The sequence below is a fragment of the Theropithecus gelada genome, chromosome 11 (genome assembly GCF_003255815.1).
Source record: "Theropithecus gelada isolate Dixy chromosome 11, Tgel_1.0, whole genome shotgun sequence".
Lineage (NCBI taxonomy): Eukaryota > Metazoa > Chordata > Mammalia > Primates > Cercopithecidae > Theropithecus > Theropithecus gelada.
The window spans coordinates 65,568,733-65,589,105 of record NC_037679.1 but is presented as its reverse complement, the minus strand read 5'-3'; the positions used below and the strand labels follow the sequence as shown (position 1 = coordinate 65,589,105).

Genomic DNA, 20,373 nt, shown 5'->3' with positions numbered 1-20,373 from the left:
TCTCCGAAACTGGCTCCTCTATTACTCAGATGGCCGAGAACCGATGGGCCCAGCCACCAGCCCTAATGTGCTCACCCTCATGTGGTTCATTACTGCAAATAAAGGTGTTGGCCAAAATGCTCTGAAGCAGCTGAAAACTATCCCATTATGTAGCACCCAATCAAGGACTTCTGTGTTTTTTAATCCTTTACTTGACTCTCACCACATGGAAGCATTTTGAGACCGTTCTGTGGGCTTCATGAAACTATTCTGGGACTCCCGCGCCGACAACAGGCCTCACTTTGATGTCAGTGCTAAATGGCTGTTCCAGGGAAGCGTGCTCACTAACTCTACCCCTTCTTTATGCCCGTCATTGTTAAACAGGGCAGCTTTCGCAAATCGCTTTTGCAAAATCTTATGGTTTCTGCACTTGGTCGTAGTTTCCAAACTCTCTCTTCCAAAGGAAACTCAGGGTTTGCCTTTCCTAACTCTTGCCTGATGAAGTTGTACAGTTGTACACTGCCAGTCCTGGCAGTGCTGTTAATAAGGTGGATATGATTATTACTGGTTATCATCAATGAAGACAATAACAAACATTCGTGAACACCTGTTTTGTGCGAGGCACTGTGGTAAGTCCTTTAGATGCATTATCTCATTTAATCTTAAAAATAGCCCCAGGTGTTGGTACTATTACATTCTCTATTTTGAAGATGGGCAAACTAAAAGAACACACACACTATGTTATATTTGGGGTGAAATATCTACTATGTGAAGAGACTGAAACAGGTTTAGAGCTTGTATTCTTAAACTCTTAAGCCACCTGGTAGATTAAAAGAATGATGTACATTCAGAAAGGTAAGAAGTCTTGAGTGAATACAGCTTAATGCATTTTCATAAAATGAACACATCCATGTAATCAGCACTCAGATGAAAAAATATTACCAGCATCCTAGAAGCCTTACTCTTTGCACCTCTTAACCATTAGCCACCCACTCTGCATAGGAAAATCTTATGACTCTTCATATTATATGTTAATTTTGCCTATTTTTGAGCTGTAAAGGAACTAATATAGTGTTTCTTTTGGGCTTTTTTTTTTTTTTTTTTTTGAGATTAAGTCTCGCTATGTAGCCCAGGCTAGAGTGAAGTGGCACAATCTCAGCTCACTGCAACTTTCACCTCCCAGGTTCAAGCAATTCTCCTGCCTCAGCCTCCCGAGTAGCTGGGATTACAGGTGCCCACCACCATGCCTGGCTAATTTTTGTATTTTTAGTAGAGACAGGGTTTCACTATGTTGGTCCAGCTGGTCTTGAACTCCTGATATCAGATGACACCCACCTCCGGCCTCCCAAAGTGCTGGGATTACAGGTGTGAGCCAGTGCACCCCATCTGGGCTTAACTTGTTTTGCCCAATATTTGTGAGATTACCTATGATATTATATGTAGCAGCAGCTCATTTTTCATTGCTGTAGAGTATTCCACTGTATCACTGTATTAGTCCATTCTCACACTGCTATAAAGATACTACTCAAGACTGCATAATTTACATAATAAAGTAAAGAGGTTTAATTGACTCACAGTTCTGAATGGTTGGGGAGGCCTCAGGAAACTTAAAATCATGGTAGAAGGGGAAGCAGGCAAGTCTTACATGGAGCAGGCAAGAAAGATAGTGTGAGAGCACAGAAAAAATTTACCATTTATAAAACCATCAGATCTCGTGAGAATTCATTCACTATCACGAGAACAACATGGGGGAAACCACCCCCATAATCCAATCACTTCCCTCCCTCAACACGTGGGGGTTACGGGTCCCTCCCTTGATACGTGGGGATTCCGATTCGAGATGAGATTTGGGTGGGGCACACAGCCAAACCATATCAATGACCATACCACGATTTATTCTGTTGCTAATAGGCAGGAATTTTTTACAACCTGGGGCTACTATAAATAACGCTGCTAGAAACATTTTTGTACACACATACTGGTAACATACACATAAATATATTTCTGCTGGCCCACACCTAGGAATGGAATTGCTGGGTATGTTTAGCTTTAATAGATACCGCCAAGTTCTATCCGTGCTGTTATGAATTGGCAAATGTCTTCAAGCGTATAATGGACTGAACTGTGTGTCCCCAAATTCATATGTTGCAGCCCTAGCCCCCAGCGTGATCCCATTTGGAGATAGGGCCTTTAAGAGAATAATTAAGGTTGAATGAGGACATATGAGTGGGACCCTGATCCAACAGGACTGGCATCCAAAAAAGAGACACCTGAGCTCACTCACGTGCTCCCTTATTGTGTACCAAGGAAAGGCCACGTGAGGCTGCAGCGAGAAAGTGGCCACCAGCAGCCAGGAAGAGAGGCCCACTAGACCCAACCCTGTGGACATCTTTTGTCTTGGACGTTGAGCCTCTTGACATGTGAGAAAATACATCTCTGTCGTTTAAATCCACCTAGTCAGTGATTTCACATTTTATCAGCTGGAGCTGGCAAATCCAGAGGAGTGGTGAAGAACCTGAACTCACTTCAGTGTACTTCCCTTCTATATGGCATCTTGGCCTCTCCGATCCTGGCAGCTGGGCAACTTTGTGCCTACAGTCTTGTCTCCCTAGCCCTTTGATTGTGTCAAAGCTCATGTCAGGGTCACAGACTCTTAATGGCTTTGTAGCCTCATCCTGTGCCATTTCCAGCCTGGCAAAAGACTGGAGGGAAAAAAGTGCTTTAAGGGTGGTCTGTAAAACGTTACTCTATCATTACTGGAAATGGAAATCTATTTATAGAGTAAATAATTAACTCTAAATAAAGTTTAAATAAACTCTTTAAATAAAAAATAACTTTATTTTTTAAAGTTATTTGTAAGTCAGTTGTTTTTAACTTACAAATAACTTAAAAAAATAAAACCGTAGTGGGGCTAGCTTACCAAATCTGGCTGCTGGCTTTTTTTTTTTTGTCCCTAGACATGGGGTCTTGCTGTGTTGCCCAGGATGGTCTCAAACTCCTAGGCTCAAGTGATCTTCCTGCCTCAGCCTCCTGAGTAGCTGGAACTACAAGTGCCTGCCACCATGCCTAGTGTCTGGCTGCTTTTCATTAAAGTATTTCTCAGAGTCAAATAGCTATTCAAATGTGGTATTTGCTAATTTTTGAGATATCAATCTGATAGAATATTTTCCTTTAAGGATGTCTCGGTTTGAAAACCCATACTTTCTAGATCTTGTAAACTTAGAGAACTTATAATTTCCTAGACACTTAGAAAGGCGACTCCCCTCAGAAAGATTAGACTGGCTTGGAATGTTTTCCTAAGAAAGATGTTCATTTATAAGAGATACAACCATTCAAGGGCATCTGAATTTTTAAAAACGATCACTTTTGATGGCTGTAAAACATAATCACAGATAAAACCAGAACAAAGCCCTGTATGTGAGAATGCCTGGTCCCGAGGCCCTTGCTGTCCCCCTTGTTAGCAGTGAGGATCTGGGGAGTCACTTAGCTACGTAGGGCGTCAGTTTCTTCATGTATAAAGGGCATAATCATGCTTGTGAAGTGTTTCCAAATCTCCAGAGCACTGTTGGCTGCTTCGCCCTGGGCACTCCCTCAGACTGCCGAGGTTAATCCTCAGCACTGACTGCAGGGCAGTGCTCCATGACTAGCACGCAGGTCTTGGCCTCCTCCACTAGACCATGTCCTTGGTCAGGCAGAGGCCTATCCTGTTCTTTCATCCGTAGTTCAGTGCCTTGTATGTGGCAGGTACTGAATGATGAACAACAAGTCCTCCTGCCAGCACCCAGCACACTGCCTTTTAACTCTCCCGGCCCGACCCTCTGAGTGTTGTTCACTGAAATGGTGTGCCCCATACTGCAGGGCAACTGCATCTTTGATGGATTTGGGAAGTGGATTTGCTACACGATGTGAGATAATCAGTATCACCCTAGAAAACTCCTTTAAAAGCCCACAAAGTACAGTATGATTGTATATTTAATCCAGTACAACAATCCTTAATGCACCATCAATTTTGAGAACCATAAGCTAGGGTTAAAAAAGGAACTGGCATAGCAAAGATCTAGGCATTCAAACTCCTTTTTGAAATATCTGTTGAAATACACATTGAGACCAGGCGCAGTGGCTTACACTTGTGAACCCCGTACTTTGGGAGGCTGAGGTGGGTGGATCACCTGAGCCCAGGAGTTCAAGACCAGCCTGGGCAACACGCGGAACTCTGTCTCTACCAAAAATACAAAAATTAGCTGGGTGTGCTGGCATGAGCCTGTAGTCCCAACAACTTTGGAGGCTGAGGTGGGAGGATAGCCTGAGCCCGGGAGGTTGAGGCTGCAGTGAACCGTGATCTTGCCACTGCACTCCAGCCTGGGTGACAGAGTGAGACCCTGTCCGAAAAGAAAAAAAATAAAAAAGATACCTATTGAGTCCCTGCCATGAGGGCTGAGGAAGGCCTGCTCGCCTGCAGTGTCCTTCATTCTGCTTTCACTGATACCTCTATGACTGCTGCACCTACGTGTGTTAGAGATTTTTTACTGTGAAGAAAACGAAGTGAGGCTGAGTTCTCAAGTCAATGACTAGCCTGGGTCCCTGGAACATCCCTCTTTTGAAACCCAGTACACATTAGCTTGGGATCTTTAAAGGCTTTGAAAAAGTCCTGTGGAATATTTACTTGGTTACCCCAGTTTCTCAACCTTAGTTTGACATAGAAGCTTGATTCTTCTTGGTATATGATACCTATTAATATTCTGTGGAACATCTTCAGTGTGACATGCTGGGAATGAAGCCTTAGGCCATTACTCAAAGCATTTCTGACTCTGATTTTACAAGCAATTCTTAACACAAATGTTTGGCTTCAGGGCAGCAGTTGAAAACAAATTAGAAATGAGTAAGGAAGCCTGTCAGGTTAAAAAGAAAATGGACAGCTAGCATCCTGGCAGGTATGGAAGGGACAGAGTATGACAAAGCAGCCACGGGGTTAGATTCAGATATTTAATGAATATTGTTGCATGGTACAATCATGGAGGTTCAAAATAATAGCAATTGAGTCCATAAGGGAAGATGACATTCTTGCTTGACAAGAATGTCATATTTCACCAAGACTAAAATTACAAAGTTTCGGTGTATAAAGGCAAGATTTAATTGTTGGGATTTTTTATCAGAGACAGCCACAAAAGCCAGGCTGACCAAATCAAATGGATTCTTTACATCTTCCAAGTTTCCAGAAGAACCTTGAACATCATTAGCCAGAAGATATGGTAAATTTGACCCCAGACATTCTCTTGAAGGAGTAAGGTCTTCTAATGAGTGAATGTCAAGACATCAGCACATAAGTAATGGTTTATTTCTCCTGTAGGTCACATCCATCTGTGAATCAAGCTGCCTTGCAGTCCACATGGTCAGCATCTCTCCCATGGCTCAAGGTTCACTGATCAAGGTTGTTTACCCAGTCTTGTAGTATATCAAAAGCCTCTCCATTTTTTTTGTTTGTTTGTTTTAGTGACAGAATACACAAGGGAATTCTTCACAGGAGGAGTAGTAGTCCTAAATCCCTTCTGCTTTCCATTGTATTGGATGTATCGCTTGTTCTCTTTAATAATCATTTTTTTCTATCCTCATTCATTGTACTTGGACAGTTTTAACCTGGGGATAATGTTCATAGACTGTAGCTCCTGGAAGAGCAGCTTGCAGGCATATGGAATACGGAGGGAAGACACGTGGCAGGATGACTTGCAGTAATGGCACCTGAAACCCAAGTCAGCAAGTGTTAGACAGCAACTCGGAAACAAAGGCCTTCACGTAGGAAGTGAAAACGGTCTCTATAAAGTTCTATTATCATTCTATCAAATTATCTTTCTGTTCCTAAGTGTTCAGTTGCACTGTCATATAAGTACATATGTGCCCAGAAAAAAAGAAACATCCAAGGAAGCAAAAGAAAAAATGAAACAAACACCATTCCCTCCGGTGTTCAAAGCATGCAAGTTGAGTCAGTTGTTACCACACATCTAGCCCTTTCTCCTTAAAATGTAAAACATGTGCCTATATACTTGTTTTGAAAGAGCTCCAGAAATCTGAACCATTGGGAAATTTACCCAAATTTAATTTTTTTTCATTGTTTAAGGAGTTTTAAACTAATTCAATCAATTTCCATGTATTTGATAAGCATCTACTATACCAGCAGTATATTATTCTAGGCAAGGTGCTCAACAATTATAACTTGGTTTCTGTCACTGAGATACATAAAGTCTGATGGAAAAGACAAAACTTCTGAATAGGACAGTGGTATTCAATCAAATGGTAATCAGGCTTGGTTATTTCTATGAGTGTTGGAAGGTACAACATGTTGTCCCTTGTGCGAAATTAAGAAATGTATGTATGTGTGTATGTGCATATATATTTCCACTTAACCCTAACAACAACAGCCCATGTTCCTAACCAATTTGCCTCATATTCCAATTAGGACTTTATTTTCTCTTCTTTCCGGAAGAGCTGGTAAACTGAACTTAGTTCTTAAATCAATGGCTACAACTGTAGAAGGGTCCCTGGGGAGAAAGTGATTTATTCTTTCAGGTTTCAGATCAAAATAGGACCTTACCCTACTCCTCAAGGGTCCGCAGCAGCTGGGACAGTAGGTATCCAGTACAAATCCTGACTCTTAACAGGTAGAAAACTAGGTCCTCACAGTTAACGAGGAGGAAAATGAATCCAAGAAGAATAGCAACTGAGGCTTGGAAGATCTGGTGCTGACCAGGAACTGGAGGAGGATTCCTTAGTGAACAAAGGATTGGCCATTCTGGAGGGCAGTAAGACAGTGTGTGTAAAAATGTAAATGTGCATATTCTTTGATTCTGTAATCCCAAAAGTGACAAAGGGATGTGTACAAGAATGTTGACAGCCACACTATTTATAACAGCAGAACATGAGACTATGCAAATGTCCACTGGGACATTTACATAGAAGACTGTGAAACCATCAGACCTGCTGTTGTGGACGCACATTTATTGAAATGGAAGGTGTCCAGGACAAACTGTGAAGTGAAAAAAGCAGTTTGTTAATCAGCATGGTCCCAAGGGGGCCCTCAAACAGGTTTTGTAAGTGTATGGAGCCCCCAAAATCATATGTAAAATTTTAATTTTTTTGTGTGTATATTTGTATCTTTCTCCTCTTATCAGAATCTTGAAAGAGTCACCAAAATGTTAATAGTGGTCATCTCTGGGTGGTGGGAATTAATGTGACTCGCTTTATATTTGTGGTAACTTTTGAATGTTTTACAATGAGCAGGGATCATTTTTGCAATCAGTAAAATAAAGCTTGTATTATTTTAGAAAAGAAAAGCAAGCACTGAGGCTGAGAATGTACACGCGGTGGTGGTAACTATGCAGTCTCCTGAGGAGGAGAATGAGAGAAGACTAACCCTCACAAATGCACAATTGATGCTATGACGAGGCGACGCAGGGTGCTTAACCTGTATTTGATCCGTCGACAGTACAAATATAAACTTGGTGAGTTACTTTTTCTTAAAAGATTATTTAAAGACCTATTTAATACATTCGAGTTTAAAAATTATCTTTTTAATGTGCTTGGGTGGATGTAATCTATCTAGGAATCATGTTCATGCTTTCATTAAATTGGGGAAATGGATTTAACAGGGGTAACTTTTCTCTTCTTCTGACTAGTACATTACCCAATGACTCCAATCCAAGCTAATCTATTTTACATTTCCATATGTACTGATTCATATTCCAGAAAGCCCTTTAATCTTCTCTATTATTAAATATTTCTCCATCATTTAAAATGTTCCAGTGTGCATGTGTGTGTATAAAACCTGACCTTACCTTGTATCTGAACAATTTGCAAAGGTAGAAACTTGACCTGAACAACAATAAAATGAACGGATTTTTTTAGGGCAAAGGTAGCAAAAAGGGGAGGCTGTGGCTTCACATGAGAAATGACTGTCCAGTGAAACATCCTCTATGAGCTAATTATCTTAACAGGGATTTTCTTTTTCCTGAAGTCTTCCTTTTGGACCTCGCTTTTGTGACTTATACCCTTAGTGTCTTCTGTAGAACAACAGTCGTGCTGTAAACATCCCCATAGCAATGCCTCACTAATGTGCAAATCCCTGACAAAAGGCCAGTTTCAAGGTTCCGAACTGCTCTAATTACCCAGCCTCCATTGTGCCGCTCATTAAAGAGCAACTTCCTCCAACGACGCCCATGCTCCCTCCCACTCAACCCAGCACACATGATCAGGTAATGATGGGAAAAATGACAGCATCATTATGCTCCTCGGCCAGAAAGCAGCACCCGAGGCGGCGGCTAGACTACTAGAATGGATTAGGATTTTTTTCTGTTGGCAACAAGGGTATAAGTAGGCCACTCAAAATCAGACATACGGTATATATTGAGGTCTGTTTAATTACAGTAAAGACCCTCAAAGTGTATAACCTGATTTAGTTCTCTTTCAAAGGATTTCAAATACAATGCACACTGAACACATACGCTTCAAAATCAGACACTGCCATCAGATGCTCTCTAAATGAGACAGAAATGAAGCAGGAAAGAAGATATACATTTAGCAGAATGATGTTGAGGATCAATCACTGCTTACAGGTCTTCTTGCTTACATTACCTTCCCTGGGTAACCAGTGGCGGAGAGGGGAAGGTTCTCAAAGTGCATAAGTGAATCGGGTTGACTGTTTTCTTTTTTCTTTGGGGGTAGGGAGAGGGAGGAAGAATGCAAGGGGGAGGAAGAGAAAAGGAAACTCTTTTTGAAGTTCCATGACCTCTATTTTTAATGACATGATTCTTCTGTACCATCCTTTCGAAGTAAATTATTTAAAAATGCTTGTGTCAAATTTGAAGATTTAAGCATAGTGGAACGAGGATTCAGGCATCTTCCTATTACATGATTTCTTTTCTTTTTTTTCTTTTTGGTTGCACAGCCCAGACTATAAAAAGCAAGCTCAATATGCATTTCAAAAGACAAACAGACATCTCAGGACTGAAGCAAACCCTCATCTCATTCATATAAGAAACAGCTAGGCTTATACTCGGAATCATGTCACCTCTTCTCTGCAACCTTATGAAAGATGAACTGCAAATGGCCACCTCTTCTGTTAGTTTTTAAAGTGAAATGATCTCTTCACGGACAAAGAGTCTTCTACACCAAAATCATGAAATAACTGGCTAAAAGGTTTTGACATTTATCTGGCAAGGGATACACTGTGTTCTAAGAAGCCCACTTGTTCAACTTGTGATTGGCTTTTTTCAACTTAGAAATTAGTAGCTCAGGATGGCAAGAAGTTGAGACTCTGTCTGGAAGGAAACTACAGTGGGGACTCAATGGGGAAACGGTGGCCCACAAATTCCTCAAATTCCAGCAATGAATGTTATTTGGGCCTAACTATATCTTGGGGATGGCCCCTATCTAGAGAAATGGCACTCCAGGGAGGGCAGGTGAGGGGCAATGAGGGGGTGAGGCTGGAAGCTCTGCAGCTTCTGCCTTAGATCTTGTTGGACCTTGCCTCTGATTGAAAAGTTAAGTAAAGAACTCACTTTTGGCTGGGCGTGGTGGCTCATGCCTGTAAATCCCAGCACTGTGGGAGGGATCACTTGAGCCCAGGAGTTTGAGACAAGCTGGGCAACATGGTGAAACCCTGTCTCTACAAAACATACAAAAGTTAGTCAGGCGTGGTGGTATGAGCCTGTAGTCCCAGCTACTCAGGGGACTGAGGTGAGAGGATTGCTTCAATCTGGGAGGTTGAGGCTGCAGTGAGCCGAGATCACACCACCGCACTCCAGCCTGGGTGACAGTGAGACTCTCTGTCTCGAAACAAAACAAAACCAAAAACAAAATAAAAAACCCCTCGCCTCTGGGGAACTATGGATTCTCTTGCCTACAGGAGTGTTTTAGGAATAACCCTAAGCGAGCTTTTTGTTCTTCGGCGACAGAGTGGAATCATTACAAATAGGAAAGGTGGTGCAACTGCACAAAAACAAAAAAAAATCTAGTGTCATCTTTTAAGGTGACCTTTGTGTACCAAACTCTACACAGAAATTATAAACTTTACAAACAACATGATTTACTTATTGGCAATCCTATAAATGCAGGGTATCATTCAACCAGTATTCTTTCATGAAGCATCTACCAGGTCCCAGGCTGGAGAAATGAGGGTAAACATGACAGGATGCAATGAGAATAAAGTAGAAGATAAGCTCCTTGGGAGCAGCCATCATCTGTCTTGTTCACTGCTGCATTTCTGGGGCCTAGAACAGTGTCTGACACTTAGCAGATACTTACTAAATGTTTGCTGAATAAATTACTGAGACAGACCCGGTTTCTGCCCTCACAGAATCTACCGTACAAGTGTGAAGCAGCTAGCCTTGGCAGAGAGAGTACAGACAAGGGGGCAGGGTACCAGGTCGTCTTGGTCTTGGCTCTTGGCTCTGTCACCAATTTGCTGTAAGACCTGGGGCAGCATCCCTGGCTCTTTGGGTCGAAGTTACAAATGAAAGCATTCGATGTAATCTTCCCTAAAGAGGTTTCTTTAACACACTGTGATTCTAACATCCAACAATGCATCTGCTAGAATTTTCACAGGCAAATAGTGTTATAAAAAGTACCTGAGATAATATTTAAAAGAAGATAAAGTTTGTACTCCTTGGGAGCTGAGCCTCTAGCTGTGTAGGAAGTAGATCACGATGCAGACAAATGAGACATGTACACAGAGTATCCCCAATGACAGGAATACATGCATGAGGGAGGGTATGTTAGTGATCACAGACAGAGGCTGGAGAATACGCGGATAGGATCCACGGTCAATTCTTGAGCTGTGATTTAAGAGGCAAGAGGTGTGGTATGAGAGACATATGGTATCCACTTACCAGCCAGAATACCCCAGAAGTCCACACTGCCCACAGACATCAACCTCAAAGGCATCACTTGAAATCATTAGTCTCTCTAGCAAAAGCATACTGGCTCCATAACCGATTAAACAGTCACGTTCCATTTCCCCAAGACGCAAGCCACCATCACGAGACCGTCCTTCAGTGGGTTGCCTTTGAAACAAGTTATTAGACAAATGTGTTATTATTCTGCTAAACAAACAAAGAAGCAGCATCACATGCTGGCAGAGAGCACGAGGCTTTGGAGCAGGGCTCACCTGGATCCAAATCAATAACTGGACAGTGACCTTGAACATGCTACTCAGTCTCATCTGTAAAAGCACATAAGCACACCTATCCCAAACAGCCTCAATTGAGAAAAAATACTGATGGTTGTTATGGTTAAATGAAATTAATATATAATTACATAATCTCATATGATATAACAACATATTAATATATAATCAGAGAAAACACCATTACTATTACCATCACTATCATTATTATTAGAACTTAGCAGAGTTTTCAAATCAGGAAACAATGTCTTTGAGTATTTTCAAAGATGTCTCAGTATTCTATTATTTAAAAGCAGAAAAACTAAGCAGAACAGACTGGGGGGGAACCTGGATCCTCCAGTAGTTGTGGCCAGAGCTGTTGGCCTCTTGGATGGATTCCCTGTGGTTTGTGTATATGCTGGGCTTGAGAATACTTTAAAAGGTTCAGAATCCAGGACCCAGAGATGTAGGTAAAATCAGGGGGATCTGAACAATTTAGGTAACCCCATGTAGGTATGGATCACACAAATTATTTGGGGGAAAAAAAAGCAAGCTCCCTGGCAGGCTTCTTAAAGGTAATCTTTGAGCAGGGGTGACCATGCACCCCTTGTTTGCTGTATTCCATAGCATCTTTTAATCTTTGTTGTTGCTGCCATCTCCCAAAGAATTAAGAAGGTGAACACAGGGTATGCCAACACATACCAAAATTTTACGATTTTTAGAATTGTTGTGGTTTTAAGTTTCAATGTGAAATCAAAGAAGTTGTAGAATACTTGTTGAAAGGAAATATGCACATGAATAACTTACAAATAGGTCTAAATAAACACATTATAGTGGAAACTTCATAACTGAGCACATCGATACATTTTTATCTGCCAGTAGAAACACGCATGGGCAGTTGCTTCCTCCACCTGAGGTCAGTGAACAAGGTAAAGGTAGACAGACCACATGTGGACAGAATCCAATACTTGGATTTTAACCAACTAAGATAACTGACTACAGACAAATGCACTCGAGGCAGTCTTCACATGGAAGGCACAAAAGTAATACCAAAGTAACAACTTTTTCTACACAACAAAGCAAAATATAGGAAATAACTGCTTTGACATTTATGTTACTCTGAAATAGTTTTTGGATGTTGTAACTGAAATGGAAGTTTAGGAGGGGACAGCATTTAGGGGAGAAACACATCTAACCCAATGAGGGTCCCATTGCTGAAGTGATTATTGTCTTGAGAATCTCAACTTCTCCTCCCTCTTTGCAGTTTTAAGCCCACATGTGTCTATCATTTCAACAGAAATGTGCAAGTGCTCAGTTTTAAATGGTCAAGGAATTGAGTCATCTACACCTCTCCCTTGGTTTAAAAAAAAATAAAAGCCCCAGCATGAGCTGCCTCATCCTTGCCCCCTCTCCACATTGTTACATCCAGGCTGTGCTCAGTGAAAGTGGGGAGGGAACCGGATGCTTGCCGATGCCACCTGTGGATGGGCATAGTATCCATTCTGTATTCACACTCTCGACATTTACCGGCACCTGTTAAGTAGGTATATTGTCTCCACTTTAAATATGAGAAATGCTGAAGCTGAGCATTTCATCAGACTGTGGTCATCAGTGATCTGTTCAAGGCTTGTGATGGAACGAAAAGGTGGAGATGAGAGCGTCTGACTCCAAGGCCTGGGTTCCCTCCCTTAGCCCAGGGTTCCTCAACCTTGGCACTGCTGACATACTGAGCTGGGTGACTCTTTGTTGTGAGGGGCTGTCCCTATAGCATCCCTGGCCTTTCCCTACTAGATGCCAGTAGCTACTTCCCCAACCCCAAGTTGGGACATATGAAAATGTTTCCAGATGTTGTTAAATGTCCCCTGGGAAGCAAAATCATCCCTGGCTGAGAACCACTGCCCTCGACTATGCATTTCCAACTGGAAAAAATAGCACTAAGAACATGTGAAACTTAGTAGCTGTAATTCTCTTTCCCAAGAAATTTATCCATTCATTAACACACAGACACTGTGCTTGGGATCGAGGGTATACCTGTATGGGGTGCAGGTGGCCCCTAACCTCCTCTAGCTTACTCAAGTAAGTCTGCAAGTGGAGGTGCCTTATGTTTCAATAACATTAGTTTTAAAAAACTCCAATTGTGGTTTATGCTAACAAATAATGTATGCATGTGTCTTCTGTGTACACAGGGGCATATCAATGTGTGTGTGGGTATATACATACACATCTTCTTATATGAACCTTTATAAATAGAACCATATTTGCAGACATTTACACAGTAAATAGTTGTGTTAGGAGTCCACTGGCAAGACCTATGGTGGGTTTGCTCTTGCACTTGTGAAATATTTTGTAATTGGCTGCTACTTTTTCATGTTAATCATACATATATGATTTTCTTAAAGTCAAACTTGCCAAATTTTGACATCTCAGGAAAACAGAAACTTTGTTGAGTCTGCTTTTTGCCATATCTGGAAAATACCAGGTGGGCTTGACTGCATTATCAATTCTTTTTGTAGGTACTTTTCTCTTACCTGGTAAGGACGGCTCGTGGGCCCCGGGCCCGGGCATGCATTTTATCCAGCACCATGTGTTTCAGCTTCTGATAGTACACGGGGCCAAAATATATGTATGCTTCTAAGGGCTCACTGAAAGAAAGATCAAGTGTTGTGGGTTAAGAAACTACGTTTGGGCTAACAAGAGACAGCCTTTGGACCCATCACTGGCAGGTCCTTACTCATTTATGACTGACTGGATAAGAATGATTTTCAGTCTGTAGTGAATGAAAAGACTAGTTCTAAAAATATGAAAAGTACCATAGCTATATTAAAAGATAAATAGTTTTACAAAGAAATAGACACTTAAACAGGTTGGGAAACAGTGTGTATGGGATGATCCCTCCTTCAGGGTGACCTCCCTGGTCAGGCCACCATCCTTTCTTGCTTGGGCTGCCACAGACAATCTTCTATTTAATCTCCCTGCTTCCACTCTAATCCCTCAACAATCTATTCTTTGCATAAAAAGTCAGGGGACTCCTTCTAAAATGTAAATCACAATAGGTCATTCTTCTGTCCTCAACTCACCAATGGCTTCCTATCATACTCGGAATCTGTACTGCCAACATTCTATATTATGGTCCTATAGTGAGACATACTCCAGTTCCTGCACACCTCACTATTCCTATTCCCGTGTCCTGACACTCACGCTACTCCAGCAACACTGGCCTCTTCATTACTCCTCAAATGGAGCAAGCCTGTTCCTCTCTTGGGGCCTCTGACTTACTGTTTCCTTTGCCTGAAACACTCTCCCACCAGGTACTCACATGGCTCTGTCAAACATTTCACCTGCTCAGAGGGACTTTCCCTGAACATCTAAAGAAGTTCTCCTCCCACCTGACATCGCCACTCCGGCCCCGTCTCAATCTGACCCTTTGGTGCACTTGCCCCTTTTGATACTGTGGTGTACAATTTATTATCTCTCAGATTATTGCGTGTCTTCCCCACAAGAAGTAACTCTGCAAGGATAAGCACTTTGTCTCCTTTGTCACGGTGGCTCCAGCACCTGTGACCCTGCCTGGCACACAACTCGTACTCAGTAAATGTCTATTACATAACTGATTCAATGAATCTTTAGAAAGGCTGTAATAAGAGTTTAAGAAGAGGATGAATATACATGTACTTTGACAGAAGAAACCTTTTCTCATTAGTCTGGAGCAAGAACAACCAGAGCACTGATGTCTTAAAAAATTTTTTTTTAACTGCCTCAAACTTCCTTCTTCAAAGGGAAGGAAGCATCTACCATGTGCTACTTAATCCATACAATGATCCAGGGAGGACGAACTGTCACCTCTATTTTGAAGATGAAGAAATGGACACAGACAGCCCGAGAGGTTAGGTAAGAGCTGGTGAGTGGTGCAGTGGGGATTCAAATCCAGGGCTCTCCCTGCGACACTGGTCTGATTTGGAACAAGTAAACTCTGGGCTACAGCATGATGTAAAAGCAGAAAAAGCAAAGGAAACAACAGACACAGCAGAGAGGCAAAGAAAAAAGCTTGGCCCCTGCTTGCTCCGTGTCCCTGATCACATTCTCAGCATCCTAAGCCAGGGCTTTTGCAGTCATCACGCCATTCTGCTAACTTCAGCACAACCTGGTTCTTGGAAGACACAGAATAGAGTGGAAGGCACAATGGAGAGGGTATCAAGAGACCCTGTCCTTGTCTCAGTTTTGTCACACAGTAATTACATGACCTCTCTAGCTGAGCGTTCTTAGTCGTACAAGGCGGTCAGAACAAGATTCTTTCCAGCTCTAACAGTGAATGATTCTATTCCTCAATGGTAGGGTTGCTCATGGTAGAATTTATGACACTCAGTTACCCAATGCTATTCCATCATCCATAGAGTAAAGCCATATGCAATTTTTCCTCCTACCTATGTTCAAGAATGAACAAAAGGTGAAAGCTGGTGGTGATATGTTTAAATGCCCTCAGGAATTTTTAACTATTAGGTAGGTGCTTAGGACATCTTTAGTGAACACATGCACAAATGTTAGGCCTCGGTCTACCTGTCAAAGCATTTATTATTCTGATACTCATCACATAAATGCAGGGAAAGTTCAAGAGTTAAAGGAAAACTTTGCATTATATGTAACTGATGTGTTCCTTAAAAGTAGGTATAGGGTAGAAATCATATTATGGTAAATTAAATCTTTTCTACTTTATTTTTTTTGAGACGAAGTCTCACTACATTGCCCAGGCTAGTCTCAAACTCCTGGGCGATCCACCTGCCTTGGCCTCCCAAAAATCTTTTCTACTTCCTAAATTATAATCTTACTAGTACAAACAGCACTCCACAATTGTTAGTTTTCTAAATTTAGATTTTCTGGTATCCAGTTTCTTAAAAAAATAAAGCTTAGGGCATATAGCTTTAACGCTTACACCTTAAGGTGGGGTGTCCAATCTTTTGGCTTCCCTGGGACGTATTAGAAGAAGAACTGTCTTGGGCCACACATAAAATACACTAACACTAACGATAGCTGGTGAGCTAAAATTTTCTTTAAATCATGAAAAACTCTCATAATGTTTTTAAACAAAGTTTACGAATTTGTGTCAGACCACATTCAAAGCCGTCCTGGGCCACGTGCCGCCCACGGGCTGTACAAGCTTGCCTGCAAGTATACTTAATAGAGTACACCTTAAAGCTTTGTCTCCCCTATCCTAGTAAAACCATTCTTTTTCTTTAAAATAGCTCAATCACATGCTTACCCTGTGATGCCCGATGTAACATAGTCTTTCCCCAAGTAGTTATAACCGTGGCGAACGAGGTCCTCACACACATCCTTCACTTTACTGCCTCCAAACGCAGTGCCGTAGTGGAATCTGCCGTCCAGCACACCGGCCTTGCCAGCCAGCAGCTCAATGAGCTTCCCCACCTGTGGGATGTGAACAAATTAAGTGAGCACCTCCCTGTGGCACAAGCACTCTCTCTGCTTATTTATCTCCAGCTTATTTCCCCACGACCACTATTAATAACAGTGATAAATTAACAGAAGCAGTATTTAAGCTTGACATGTGTGATCTAATTTTATGACTCTCAATACCCTATGAGATAGGTCGTATATTTCTTCATTTTACAGATGAAGAAACTGAAGTATGGGGAGGATAAGCAACTTGTCCAAGGCCACACAGCTGGTAAGAGGTGGAGCCAGGATCACCAAAAATAATCACTGAAAGGGAGATCCATTTAGGTTCAATACAAGGAGTTCTCTTTTGCTGAGGGGCAAATTCATCACTCAGAAGACTCCACTCTCAAAGGGAGGTATAGACAAGCTCCTCATTCTTTCTGTACAGGAGAGTGGCCCAGAATCGTCAGGGGCTGGAAGCCTGTTTATCTGGCAAGGGGCAAAAGAGCTCTACCTGAAAAAACAGCTTCAGAGTCCTTGTCACCTCCACTCTAACTAAACTAACTGCCTGCTGCTTCTTCCTTAAAGGCAGTGCCTCTGAAAAACCTACAGGTCACTGACCGTCATTCGTGATGGGAAGCCGTGTGGGTTCATGATGATATCCGGACAGATGCCAGAATCACAAAATGGCATGTCTTCCTGGGGGACAATCAAGCCACAAACACCTGGGGGAGAGAAGATTTCATGCCACATAAAGCAAATCGGCAGAAAGGAAGAATACAGTACTTAATTGGGATTTCCCTGCTGCTATTTCTATTTCCACTGCTCTAAAATCTTCCCCATGGCCTCTATCAAGAGTAACAAAAGCAATTTTCAACAATCCTGCTGGACAAACAGTTCAAAAACGACTCTCCTTGCGAAAGGCAGTGCAGCCTTTCTGTGCTGCTGGCATGGCACACAATGGTGCTGTCAGGCTGCCTGCCCACCCTCCTGTGCCACAGAGACTGAAGAACAGCGGCTTCACTGGACCCCAGGCCTGTGGCCATCCCTGAAGCTTTAAGTCAGCAGCAGTTTTGCTCCTCATCAGCTAGTTTGTGATCTGCGGGGTTCTGCACCCAAGTTAAACAAATCCAAGTTCTCTGACCCCAAACACAGAAATGACTGGATGAGGGGTGTGCTTACAATGTGGTTTTAAAAAACAGTGACAAGAAGTACCTGTGTGCGGCTGATGTGCTAACAGGTTTACCTCTATATAGGCTGCAGTGCTCTGGCTGGTTGGCTGATTTTTGCCAGGGCTTCCCTGGCTGAGTCTAAACTGCCCAAAGGAATTTTAATTCCTATAGCTTACAACCCATTAGGAAAGTGATCTTTGATTGAACTTGTAAAGTTGAACAAGAAAATTAAATGCCAAATCGTTCTTGGAAAAAAAAAGATTAGAATTAGAAATGGAATTCTAAGAATGAAAACAACAAAACAAAAATCTACCAACTCTATGCACTACTAATATTCTCTTAAATTAATTCCCTTAATATCATTCTAACCTATAGGGGATTTTGTTGCTAAATAGTTTTTTATTCCTCTGATTTCTTTTTCTTGGGAAGAGGAGTAGGAATAGAATTTAGATTGTTAACTACAATCTTCATAATTTAGAATCAGAAAACTAGTGTACAGTGGCATTGGATTAAGAAAACAAACGCTTTTACATTTGTAGTAAAAGATAAAATTCCTTTTCTCTGTGCGTAAAGTTATCCACTATCTGCCCCTATTGCAAAGAAACTGCTCTCAAATATTTCATTCAATTTGACTGTATGTAATTATTCAAACTATTTGAATAGTTTGTGATTTGTTATAATCACCAGGAGCTAAAGTCAAAAGAAAAAAGAATGCCATTTGCCTATGTAATACTGGTTATTAATATTCTGATTTCTTGTAGCTGCCCACAATATGGATATTAAGTTTGTGGAGTTGAATTCTAGAGCATGTAGTTAGTTTAAATTGGCTTTTGGGTTAAAATGGTATTGTTTATTATAAATATATGCTTTCCTACATGAAGAATAGAAACAATCATTCAGTTCACTTTATTTCAAATTCAGCTACAATGTGTTAGAATTTCAATCAAGCAGAGTGTGTGACCCTTCTTTCTTCCTTCCAAAAATCCATCTTATCCACACTGAAATTATCTGACAAAACCCTAGGGCTACTGGGAAATCTACTTTGAAAGAGATCAAATTGTAAATCTAGGTGCACCGACAACAACATTGTTCAGCAGTGAACAAAATGTTAAAAACGGCAATCCCTAAAGGGGCCGGTTCTGGGACCAGCTCAAGTGAGAATGGAATTTTGGCTGGTGAGGAGATGGAGGGTTCAGCTATACCCCTGAAAAAACCAAACCAAAGAGAAACCTCAGCACCCCTTAAGCAGTGGTTCGCAGGAGGAGGCCGGCGTCTGCTCAGGAGGAAGCTGCCTGTCCACCCTCCATCAAGAGAAGGTGGGAGTGAGGGCAGGAGGTGCAGAAACTGACCAAGGAAGCATGACGTACTTATATTGGGGGTGGGTAAGGAGAGGATGACTTACATTTTGTGTTTACAGTTTGAATTGACATATTTAATTAAGCAAATGCAACTTTATTATGTTATTAAAATGAAAAAAGTGCTCGTTCCACTGAAATGTGAATCTCTAATACCTTTGCTTGAAATCTGATTAATCATATTTAGTGCAGAGCTTCCTTCTGGGGAAGCTGTTTTCTTATCAGCCCTCTTCTGACATTTTGTTAAAAAAATACACATAAGTAGCTTTTGGATCTTTTTCCTTCTATTATAGGAACTGCTTTGGCAATATCTGCACCAAGGGCACCTGTAAGTCAAAAATTAAATCTTAGCTGACTTAAAATTACTTTAGGCCCTGAAAACCCTTTTATATGCCAAGATGGTTCCCATAGCAGACAGCCCTGTGTTGTTTGTTTTGTGTGAAAGTGAATGATAAAAGATCCATGAAATCGACACAGAAAGCCAGAACAGCAGAAAGAACTGAGGGCTCTCCATCATTGCGGCTTCTACCCTCTGCTGACTTGAGGAACAATGGAAGCTACACATCCAACTGCAGATCTAACACAGCTGTGCATTTCATTAGATGAAGAGCACTAGTGACACAAGTAAATAATTAACTTATTCTGGTCCGCTGACTGTGCTTATGAGACCAGTCATAGCTGACAGATTTTAATACAAGTTAACACAAAGAGACCATAATGAGCTTAGAAGTTAAAACAAAATATTTAGACAGAATTTGATGATCTCGAATCTCAAATTAGACAGATGATTTTTAAAAGTTTGTATTTTACTGAATTCATTAGGGGTAGAAAGAGAGTTCTCAATCTTAGAACCAGACTTTTCTTTTTCTAACAGTATTTCTCTGTTTCAGAATTATTCAAATCCTTAATCACAGCGGGAAGGTTTCTTTTCTTATTTTCAAATGAAAGATTAAAACTGTTTTCTCCAGGGACAGAGGCATAAAGTCCATTCCAATATTTAGAAGTCTTAAAAGTTATGGTCATTTTCCCTTAACACTGGTTTAAAATGTAAATGATATGCGGTGCGCTTCAGTGTGTTAACACTCCCCTGGATCCTTGAAAAGAGGACGGACTACAAATAAACCATATCTAATGGAAGCTGTTGTGAAACAATTACCAATTCATACCTTAAATGCTTACACAGCATTTCAGATTTTAAAATAAAATTTCATCCCCTGGCTCAAGCTGGTGTCTCAACCCCATTGTTTACAGCACAACCTCCTGGCAATAAAATGCAAATACACCAGTTTAACATGCTCAGGAACATTTAATGCACTCAGGAGGG

General features: G+C 41.3%; 1 protein-coding gene and 1 long non-coding RNA gene across 3 annotated transcripts in view; one reads left to right on the top strand and one right to left on the bottom strand.

Moving 5' to 3' along the window:
• Positions 1–16,893, top strand: part of LOC112634091 — a 274,927-nt gene extending 258,034 nt beyond the window's left edge. Inside the window, exons 2-4 of the long non-coding RNA XR_003121730.1 lie at positions 7,296–7,472; positions 14,908–15,014; positions 16,757–16,893. This is a non-coding gene — a long non-coding RNA (uncharacterized LOC112634091). The remainder of the gene's footprint in view (positions 1–7,295; positions 7,473–14,907; positions 15,015–16,756) is intronic.
• Positions 4,949–20,373, bottom strand: part of POLR3B (RNA polymerase III subunit B) — a 136,586-nt gene continuing 121,161 nt past the window's right edge. For both annotated transcript variants that reach the window (XM_025401163.1, XM_025401164.1), the window contains exons 24-28: positions 17,144–17,247; positions 16,386–16,552; positions 13,660–13,773; positions 10,857–11,030; positions 4,949–5,715 (exon numbers count right to left, since the gene is read on the bottom strand). In XM_025401163.1, coding sequence (XP_025256948.1) covers positions 5,586–5,715; positions 10,857–11,030; positions 13,660–13,773; positions 16,386–16,552; positions 17,144–17,247 — 689 coding nt within the window. In that variant the 3' untranslated portion in view covers positions 4,949–5,585. The remainder of the gene's footprint in view (positions 5,716–10,856; positions 11,031–13,659; positions 13,774–16,385; positions 16,553–17,143; positions 17,248–20,373) is intronic.